Source organism: Carassius auratus, unplaced genomic scaffold, assembly GCF_003368295.1.
Source record: "Carassius auratus strain Wakin unplaced genomic scaffold, ASM336829v1 scaf_tig00027103, whole genome shotgun sequence".
NCBI classification, from domain to species: Eukaryota; Metazoa; Chordata; class Actinopteri; order Cypriniformes; family Cyprinidae; genus Carassius; species Carassius auratus.
In genome coordinates this window covers 99321-110330 of record NW_020525567.1, presented here as the reverse complement: position 1 = coordinate 110330, position 11010 = coordinate 99321, and the positions used below count along the sequence as shown (strand labels likewise).

Sequence of the window (11010 nt, the reverse complement as noted above, 5' to 3'; positions counted from 1 at the left end):
CACATTTTAGAAATCATTAGAAATTATATATCAACTGAAAACTTAAAATCTCAAGTAAAATGGGATGAAGTAAAATCATTTTGGTGTAAAATAAACAGAAAACCTTTATAAATAATATCAATGGATCAAATCTTGGAAGGTGTTTTTTTGTTCTTAAACATTCATCAAATTAATTCAGTTCGGTAAGATCAACGTTTCAGAATACGCGTAAACAAATATGAAAATTAATATGAAATATGAAAAGCTAACTTTATTATCATTACAGTATGTTTGTTTTATGGTAATTTGTAAGTAATCAAAATTAAAGTTTGACCGGGGCATTCTTTTATAAAAAAATACTTCCTTAAAGCTGCGGTAGGGAACTTTTGACGCTCTAGGGGTTAATAAACAGAACTGCTTGCGTCTCGCGGAAGAACATCGTAGCCGGAACTACTTCTCTCTGTTTATGTCTATGAAGAATCACAAAGGTTCTGGGTTACTCCGCCGCGGTACCCCCGAAGCAATCTAAAATAGTCCGAATATAAACACTTATTATAGGTGCACCCTAGTGATTCAGGACAAGCCAAAAACACGGTTTGGAAAATGGATTCATGGTGTACTCGCTTATTATAAACATTTTTCTACATTTTGAACACAAACAAAGTTACTGCAAATGGCAAGAGGAAACTGGGAGGAGCCAGAGGAGCTTGATTTTTTCACAGATTATCTGTCTCATATTCTACTGTCAGGACATAATGACAGGTTTAACAAATATGTAAAAAATATATTTTTACAAAAGTTACCTACTGCAGCTTTAAAATCACAACAAAAACAGAACAGGAATGACCTAAGTGTAACTCGGCATTAGTTTTTTTTTTTTTTTTTTTTGGCAAGTCATTGTTACTCATTCCTGTGTGTCCACAATCAGTTTATTCAGTGAGTTTATTTAATATAACAATGTTTAATGTGTGCTACATGAAGGCAGCATAGTGATGGTGTTTTTCCTTTTTCATGATATGATATACATTATCCAGGCATTATAAAAGTGGTAAGACACAAAGTGGATAAATGCTTTAGCAACCTTTATACACAACAGGTAACAGACCAGAGACATATATACGCTGTATCTGGATCAAGTGCATGAATGAAATCTTTGGAAAGCTGTAGGTCGTTTCTGAGAGTCAGTACTTGTTTTTAGCCTCCAGGTATCATTGGTGAAACCATGTTGAATGTAGGTTTCAAGAGGCTGCACTTTTATTACGGTTTGTTATGGTTGATGCAAAACAGTGTTAACTAATTGATACATGAATGTACAGCTGCATACAGAAATGCATATATTTGCTCTCGTATACTGTGTTAAATTGATCCAATGCGATTTCCAGCCAGGTACAAGAACAGCCACCAGCCAATAAACCCTAAAACATTCACTAAATGTCAAGCCTGTTCAATAATCAAGTCCTTGGTGGATAGTTTGTTCACTACATACAAGCCATGTAAAGAAAAGCTTCAACAGTCATACATTCAATTGTGAATTGTATATACGTTTTAAAGGCATAACATAAATAGAGTATAATAGTTGCATAGCCTGAAATGTATCAAGTGGTTTCTTAATAGGTTTGAGATAGTGTTGCGAACGGTTCATAATTGTGTATATAGTTTTGCCTGATGTGGTTTAATCACAATAACAGTACAGATAACCCATTATATTTGTTCTCACATACAGTAAAGAGGATTCTTGTATGAACCATATCATGATCCAATGGAATCCACTACATGAGAGAAACAAAGTAACATTCTTTTACAGATGATTTGAACAAAGTAACTTCAAGTGCAACATTTAAGAAGGTCCTTAAAGGTGAAAATGGTCATACTTTTAGAAAAAAGACCGGGTTTTTGCTTTGTGGCCAATGTTCTTTATAGCTGTCAGAAAACATATGAACAAAAATCAGGCTATTTTTGCAGTCATCGAATCAAAATTATTACTTGTACCAAGAACTCCAATGCTTTGTTTGCATTATTGCTATAAATGTGTATTATTGGAGTTATTTCTCAATTGCTCCGTCCATTGTTGTAAGCATACAGTGTTGTGGGCCAATAAATGATTCCTGAGTTAACAGGACACATCTGGTATTGAGACTGTCACGTCTTTTGAAAACAGGTCAGAGGTTTATCATAAAGACGTTTCCACACACGAGCTGTTCCTGTGGAAGGAGCGATGATTGGGACAGCTCTCATTGCAATGGACGATAAGCACCGGGAAGTACAGTGCATCCTGGTAGGGCGGTGGGTCTTCCTCGTCAACATTGATCCGTCCGGACAGGCATCGCGTGTTCTCGCTGGGGCTTTCGGGTTCATCCATACTGACGCTCCCGCTTCTCCAGAAGCAGCTGCGGCGGGAACCGTACAGTCTTCCCAAGGAGAAGCGACTCCCGCTGAAGGGGATCCGTGGACTGCCGTTGCAGATGCTGAGAGCGCTTCGGGAGAACACAGAGGAGCTGCTGATGGCACGATGGCAGCGTTCACAGTTCTGTCTGACGCCTCCTGAACGTTGTGCCAGGTCCATCAGACCCGCTTCGGAGTAGCTGGGCACCAGCTGCTGGTTGGAGCGAATGTGCCACTCCAATTCGGTGCTGTCGATGGTGTTGACCCTTGGGATTCGTCTACAGTAAGGTCTCTCGTCGCAGGGCGTCACAGGTATGTAGTCGGCACCAAAGAGCTTTTCCACACGGTAATGGACATAAGCCGTGCGGTACTCCGTCAGCACCCGTAACGGCCAGGATAAGGTAATAAACGCCGCTGTCCAGAAGACGTAGTTGGAGATGTACCAAGGATGGTGGTCGGGGTTGGAGAAGGCAATCATGTACTCCTTGAAGTCTACGTTTTTCAGGTGCATCCCCTCCCGAGCTTCCATATAATCATCCAGTCCTTCGTTGTCGGTGAAGAACCTTGCACGTTGGGTCAAATAAGAGTTTTCGGACTCCACGTTGGCGAAGCTAAAGCACTTGGTGAACCTCAGTTTGGTGATGGCTGACTTTTCCAGATCAGCTAGCTGCTTGGAGACATCTTTAACTCCACAGTGGCTGTGGTCGAACTCCGCCTCGGCTACGTGTGTGTTCACCCTCTCGTGATACACCTGTGTGGTTGTGTACGCGTCGCCGTTGCGGTACCTCGTGACTTGCCGCGTCCGCCGAACGTAGTGGTAGCTGATCGCCTTCCACCAGATGCACGGCTTGGCCTGCTGCATCCTCTGGACTCTTTCGTAAATCCCCTCCACGTGGACTTTATACTGAAGCTCATTTTTGGCATGGCAGTGCCAGCACTCCACCAGGTATATGACATAAAGCATGATGAGGAAGGCCAGGGGGATGTAGATGTAGCCATCAGAGCAGGGACTGTCATGATACATCATGGACTTCCCTTTGTAGGCACTGTCAAAGGTCAGCCGTGTGACCTTGGTGACGTGGCACCACACCATGGCTCCCATGCAGCCGTACATGAGCAGAGACAGCAGCAGGCATTTCCAGAACACCTCTCTGCACATGGACTTGCTCAGTGACTGATTCACAGGCCTCTGCTGCTCATCAACCACAAAAAAAAACAAACAAAGAAATGTAGATGAGTTAAAAAGGACATTGAAAAGGCAAGTACAGTGAATTGTGCAAATGCAATGTCATGCATGTGCAAGATTTGCACAAATGTATTCCTTTACTAGATAATATTTGTGCAATATCGTGCCAAGGGCAGCACATATCTAATGGACATTAGTGGTTGGCCAGTATATTTCTGTCAGCATATAGAGATGAATGAGAGAATGCTTCTGCATACAAATTCCATTATAAAGCATCTTAAATGTTCATACATCCAGCATGCATTTAATGTATATGTCAGATGCATGCTTGATATATAAACACTGAAGATGGATTACAATGGACTAAAAAGTGTTTTTTTTTTTTTTTTAATGCACGAGTTCACTTTTGTCTTCTGTACATGTTTTTGTAAACTGTGTACATCTCTTTGGTATTTTATTGAATCTTAAACTTTTCATTTTTTAATCTAAATTGTTTGCTGTTCCAAGTTTTTTTTTTTTTTTTTCTAGCCTTTTTTTTTTCACTTTGATCATTTTACCTTTTGGGAAAAACTTTTTTATTTTATTTTATTTTTTGCACCTGTGTATATCTTAAATAAAACATTCCTCTCATTCAATCTTGGACTGTAGGCTTCCCTATTTAAAATAAATAAATCTAATTTATTTTTGTGTTCAAATTCAAATATATTGCTTGAAATGAAACAATTATTTTAAACAATATGTGCTACAATTTTTACTAATTACTAAATTCCCTGAAAGACATGGAAAATGTTGATTATATATTGTATATATATTATATATATATATATTGTTGAAACAAGCCTGTGTTGCTTTGCTGGTCTCCTATCTTGTAATTAGCTCACTGTAAAGGCTTTTTTGCATGCTTTTCACACTTTTAAGACCAGCATGCCAGGCAGCAAACCATTTTATGTTGGTTTAGTCTGCTCAGCTACACTTACAATAATCTCCCAAATGCTCCCAGATTATCATTCATCAATATCAGTGGTTGAATATGTGATCAATCAGCATTTTCTGGCATAGCTTCAGGTGTCATACTGTGTGTCGTTTGATATGTAGTATCATGCATTAGTGGATTTTACCTCTATTGCTTACAATAACAAAGACTGGCTGCCTGTAATTTGATCAAGCCAATCTCTGCCCATGCATTCTCTCTGAAGTGATGTCTATACATAAACGTGCATGCTTCCATGATGTGACTGAACATCGATGCTCATGTTTACGTTTTTGTTCCACTTATCACGAGCTATTCAAGAATCGTCATGACAGCAAAATGAAAACAGCGTCATTTATTGAGTACCTCCTCTCTAGTGCCGTCTGGGTCGTCCTCGAACACAGTGGTGGTGCTGCTCTCACTGGCTGTCGCAGCGGATGCTGGAGGGGACATGGCTGGAACAATGACGGGGTGTGGACCACCTCAAACTCTCCCCAGAGTCCTCAGCATCCAGTAATCACGAACGCTCTCCAATGCAACCAGTGCTTTTAAATCAGTCTGTCCATTCCGTCATGCATTTTGAAATTGAATTTCATCGCTTAATTCTGTTTGCAACAACACCTGCGATTTGATTAGGGAATTTGTGCACCGTATGCGCGCACATGCATCTTTTAAATAACTAATAACGATCGTTCCTATGCTTAAATAATCATATTGTAATCATATCAAAAGCATGCATTGGAAATCTCACTGATGCGGATTCACAGAGCGTCTGATTAGCCGCCATACCTCCTGTACAATAACGCGAGCGTGAGACGCGTTTCTGACGCCATTAATGACAGGATGTGGTCTATGCCGCTCAAACTGGGTCCTTTGGCGAGGATTTGCAATTCCAAATAGTTAATGTTAAGAGCTGGATATTGTCGTTCCCGCAGGGAGAGGTTGAGGGGTGGGGAGGATGATGAGGAGGAGGATGATGGTGGTGCTCGGTGAAGCTCCTGACAGCAGATGTCGACAAACGAGCGCAAAGCTAAATCACACGCTTCTTGTGAAATCCGCACATGCAATCAAATAAATATTATATGCACTACTAAAAAATCATCAATGCAACAATTTCAAATTAATGCAAGCTATTTTACACTATAAAAGTTGAAACCTCTATTGCACTTTCACCCAATTTTAATTTAGTTAATTGGTAAGTAAGACCGAGTTTACATATATATCGATATAATACCATCCATTTTTCTAATGATTGCTGTAATTGTGTCTGTGGTGATTTGTTCATGTTTGATGCAATGTAAGGAAGGTAAAACGACAAAATGCTTTCTGACTAATTCAGATTCAGCACCGCGGACAGCGACACACGGCGGCACTTTAACATTGATAAGTTATGGAAAAAAGTTTCAATGATATTGATGTTGTCATTATGCTTAATATCATATTTTATGTTCCACAGTGTGTGTGTGTGTGTGTGTGTGTGTGTGTGTGGCTTGGATCATACAGGTTGGGAACCACTTGAAGGTGATCAAATGGCAATATGTCCGTTTTTTGGTTAAACTATTTGAGCTGATAAGTGATGATTGTAGTAGGCCTAACATTTAATTATCAGAGTGTATAAATAGTGTGATTTAAAAGGTTGACATTCATTTAAAAAGTTGTTATAAAAATGTTAAAAGCCGTTTAAAAATTGTTTGTTTCATGGTAAAAGATAATGTAATTCTGAAAACTGTCCAAACCAGCATTTTTGTGGTTAATACCGATGGGGCGGAGTCAGAGCTCGCGGGTTTGTTTTGAGCACGGACAGAGGAAAGAAAACAACAAAAAGAGTGTGCGAGACAAACAGAGATTTTTCTGAGTTAATTTGTGAGTGAGTAGTGCACAAACCAGTATGTAGATTGTGTTTTATGATTGTTTACACAACAACCGGTGCATGTACCACGTTTTGCAGCTGAACAAATTCAGAGTTACAGGATTAGTTTTGAGTTGACAAAACCAAACCTCTCCAATCCGGCTTTGTTGGTACCATGATGCTGTTCATCAACTTTCTTTGTCAATTCAGGCTTTGATCCTGAGTTTGTGGAGCGCGTGCACATGAATGCGTGACATCACTGGCGAACAGCCAATCACGAGCCTTGCAACACAAAGCAAGTTTGATTTACTTCTCGCGAGAGACCCAGCGAGATTCAAAACTAAAGGTTAAAGGTTTTGCTAAAGGTTAAGAGATTGAAGAATATGACAAATTTAAATGAAGGAGGACTAATAAAATAAATGATCTTGCTCCATCAGTGTAGTCACAAGTGGAACTTCTTAACTTAGTTTATACATTTGAAAATATATAGTGATATAGACTCGAACATGTAAGGTCAGATTTGTAATTTTTAAAATAGTGCAATCTTTTGATACTACAGCTTATTTATATTACATGATCTGTATACATTAATATTTATTTAAAATAATTTATAATAACTGTTAAACTAAAATTGTTTGTGTGTAAGAGATAAATAATAATATGAATCACAATAATTATATAAATCATATTGCGAAACGGGAGGAATTTCTGCACGCAGTTCAGTTTTGTTGGAGAAGGACTGGACAGAAACGTTAATCGCCAGGTATTTTTTTCCTTTTGTTTGCTCGTTGACGATCGAAACGCCCATTACTTTTGGGCCACAACGAACACAAGCCTCGCATCAGGCCTGCTAAGGTATTTTGTTTTGTAAGAATTTTTTTTTGCTGGCTTTAGATTGTATTAAAGTGTGTGTGGGCCCACAAATTATGTTGGTTTAAGTGATTTTGAAGTTATGCAATAAAGTTTTCTCAATTAATCCAATTGAAGATTAATAGGGTTTAAATTGTTGTGGGTGCATTTATATATATATATATATATATATATATATATATATATATATATATATATATATATATATATATATATATAGTTTTGACAGTATTTTCTTTTTAAAAAGAGAGACATTTTATGTTGAAGGTTTAAAAATTAACAATCATTTTCTTATTTCATTGGAGATAGTAATTTCTTTGAGTAAATAATTGAGATATATTTTCCTAAAATCTTGTGTTGTGATACTTTATTACTGAAAGAGGTAATCATTTGTTCGAGTAGAGTCATTAGATTAGATTCAACTTTATTGTCATTATGCAGAGTACAAGTACAGAGCTAATGAAATGCAGTTAGCATCTAACCAGAAGTCCCAGAATATAGTGTTTTATATACATAAAAGTGCAGAGTAAGTAAAGCTATGATATACAGAATGTACAGTGGAGTTGCTATATACAGTATTGAGCAGAGTATATACAGAGTATAAATATGAATGCAATGTAGATATTGTATGTACATTATGAACAGAGCAAAGAAGGATTATATATACATTATGAATAGCAGGAACGTGAGAACAGTGGTAATAAATACAGTTGAATGAGTGTGCAAAGTATTGTTGAACAATCTATTATATGCAAAATAATAGTAGTGCAATGATTTTTTTTGTAGAAATAGTCTACTGTGCTTGTACAGTAACCACTTAGACAGTTTATAGTGTAATGGATTCAACCATGTGCAGTCTGTGCAAAATATGAGTAGTGCAATACATGTATGTAAAGTACTGTGACCAGTGCAGTAAAATATACAGACACAGGAGTAAAATCTTTATTAAAACTATAACTTAAGAACTGTGAATTCATAAGTTAGTTATAAAAACATTTCTGGTGTTTACTGCAAAAGAGAGATCCAAAATAACATTTAAACTGAGTTAATCAGGGTTAAAACACATGTGATAAATACCTTAAAAGAACCCAAAAGCCCTGCCCTCAATAATATCCAGTCTGAGGGGAGCGCTGCATATTCTTTCAGTTGTACCCTCTTGAGCACTAAAGACTTCAGCTGTCTAGTAGGCTAATGGACATTCATTTATCAGATGATCAGTTTTTGGAATGTTCAATGATTTACAGTTAGGATATTTCCCCCCAATCATCTTAAAGGCAAAATGTCTCAAGTTTCCGAATTCACACAGGGCTTTTTAACTTTGGATATAAATGTCATCTATGGGACTCGGGAATAGTGTTAATTTTTATTGAAAAGCTACCAGCTCGTATTTCTTGCTGCTATAAATAATTCAACAGCCAACAGCTCAGGAGTTGTATGTAAGTTGCCAAATGTCCACCAGAGAGCGCTATAGTCTTTCTATTATTTCAATGTTAGTGTCCCCATCCTCTGTTAGTAGTAGTGATCCAGCTTTATTTATAGGGACATATAATATAACCTTTAATATATATATATGTATGTATTGTTATACCTGGATAACTTTGCTTTGACATTAAAATACATTTTTACTTGCCATTTATTTTGACGTAATAAAAAGGCATCCCTCAATCACAGGCAGCTGCATATGTTGAATTATTTCTAAATGTATTATATCAAACATGTTGGTCATAGATGGGTTATATGGGTCATAATCCATGTTGGTTTTATGAGTTTCTAAGGACTGAAGTACACAAAAAGCATGCAAGAAGCAGAAACAGGCCAATTTAACACATTTGCATGAAGATTTAAAAAAATATATATTTTTGTCACCTCTGATGTTTTGGATTCTGAATCTCTGTGACGATGAGATGGGATGAACACAGTTTGTTAGAATCACAGACAAGATATCTGGAGGAAATCTGCAGAGAAGATCGTGATCTGAGCAGCTTGACTTCTGCTTACTAAGGTTTTCTGATGTTTAAACGAAATGAGTTTCTTTACTCACTTGATCATGAATACAGATCAATGAGCCTTTCAGCGGTTCTGTGTTTTCCTCATTTATTCAAGCTACCGCTAAGTTGCCTGTGATTTTGTCACAATGGGAACAAGCATCAAAATAAATCTCTGAAAATCAGCTTTGAAGTCATATTTATGTGTGATATGATGTAACTTATTAATCAAATGTTTTATGCAGAAGATTCCACATGACAAAAATATACTAGAGAAGACATATGACTATAAATATCCACTGCGGTTAAATGTAATATTTTGTTGCTGGACACGACTGACCTTTGCAAAGTCTATGTTTGATGCTGATCTACAGAAGCGCAAGATCGCCAGCCGCCTCACATTTCAGACCTTTAATTATCTGTCTGACATGGGGTTTGACTGCTTGTTTGCTGGGCTCGACTCTGTATTTCTGGCACAGATTTGATGCAGTGAAATTATTTTCTTTCACCAGGGAATGTTTTCTTCAGCTCTATCAGACCAGTGTCTACAAGGCGTGTAAAAGCAATAGTTCACTAATACATTTTCAATATGCTCACCCTCAGTCCATCCATGATGTAGATGAGTTTCCTTCTTCATCAGATTTGGAGAAATGTAGCATTGCATCAGTGTCTCATCAATGGATGCTCTGCAGTGAATGGGTGCCGTCAGAATGAGAGTCTGATAGAAACATCACAATAATCCACAGCACTCCAGTCTCATCTGGAGAAGATAAAAGCTGCATGTTTGTGTGAAACAAACCCATCGAGAAGATGTTTTTAACTTCAAACTGTTGCTTCTGGCTTCCTCCGGTGATAAAGTGGTCAGATCTGAATCAGGAAGGAAATCAAGCACTGTTTACAAGTCAGCTCTAAACAGATATCTGTGTGAATTTTGATGTGAGAGACAACAAAAGGTGCACTTTTTCACTGGAGCAAGCATTATTACGGATTATGGACTCATATTTTAGATGGAAGCAACAGTTTGAAGTTGAAAATATCTTAATGATGGATTTCTTTCTTACAAACACGCAGCTTTTGACATCTCAAGACATTTACTGATGGATTATTGTGATGTTTTGTCAGCTGTTTGGACTCTCATTCTGACGGCACCCATTCACTGCAGAGCATCCGTTGATGAGCAAGTGATACAATGCTACATTTCTTCAAATCTGATGAAGAACAAACTCATCTACTGTACATAGATGTGGGGAGTAAATTGTCTGCAAATGTTCTTTTTTGTGTGAAATATTTCTTTAATTTGTCATAATTAAAGCTTCAGTAGGTAACTTTTGTAAAAAAAAAAATATATATATATTTTTTTTTTTACATATTTGTTGAACCTGTCATTATGTCCTGACAGTAGAATATGAGACAGATAATCTGTGTAAAAATCAAGCTCCTCTGGCTCCTCCCAGTGTCCTATTGCCATTTGCAGAAATACATCACTCCGTTAAGAAACAACCAATCAGAGCTGCGGTCCGTAACTTTGTTTGTGTTCAAAATGTAGAAAAATTTTTATAATAAGCGAGTACACCATGAATCCATTTTCCAAACCGTGTTTTTGGCTTGTCCTAAATCACTAGGGTGCACCTATAATAAGTGTTTATATTCGGACTATTTTAGATTGCTTCGGGGGTACCGCGGCGGAGTAACCCAGTACCTTTGTGATTCTTCATAGACATAAACAGAGAGAAGTAGTTCCGGCTACGATGTTCTTCCGCAAGACGCAAGCAGTTCTGTTTATTAACCG

At 37.5% G+C, this 11010-nt stretch overlaps 1 protein-coding gene across 1 annotated transcript; it reads right to left on the bottom strand.

Annotated features, from left to right (window-relative positions):
- Positions 1–903: 903 nt before the first annotated feature.
- LOC113079058 (transmembrane protein 151B-like) lies at positions 904–5545 on the bottom strand. Its single transcript, XM_026251247.1, has 2 exons — positions 4884–5545; positions 904–3553 (listed from the first exon to the last, which is right to left on the bottom strand). Exons 1-2 carry the CDS (start codon positions 4968–4970, stop codon positions 2150–2152), a joined length of 1491 nt encoding a protein of 496 aa, XP_026107032.1. The 5' UTR covers positions 4971–5545; the 3' UTR covers positions 904–2149.
- Between the last annotated feature and the right edge of the window lie 5465 nt (positions 5546–11010).

Bases quoted from the DNA above. Each gene is read 5' to 3' on its own strand.
- LOC113079058 (XM_026251247.1), bottom strand. From the start codon at position 4,970: ATGTCCCCTCCAGCATCCGCTGCGACAGCCAGTGAGAGCAGCACCACC. The intron at 3,554-4,883 runs GTACTCAATAAA...GTTGATGAGCAG, and splicing joins CAGACGGCACTAGAGAGGAG to CAGAGGCCTGTGAATCAGTC.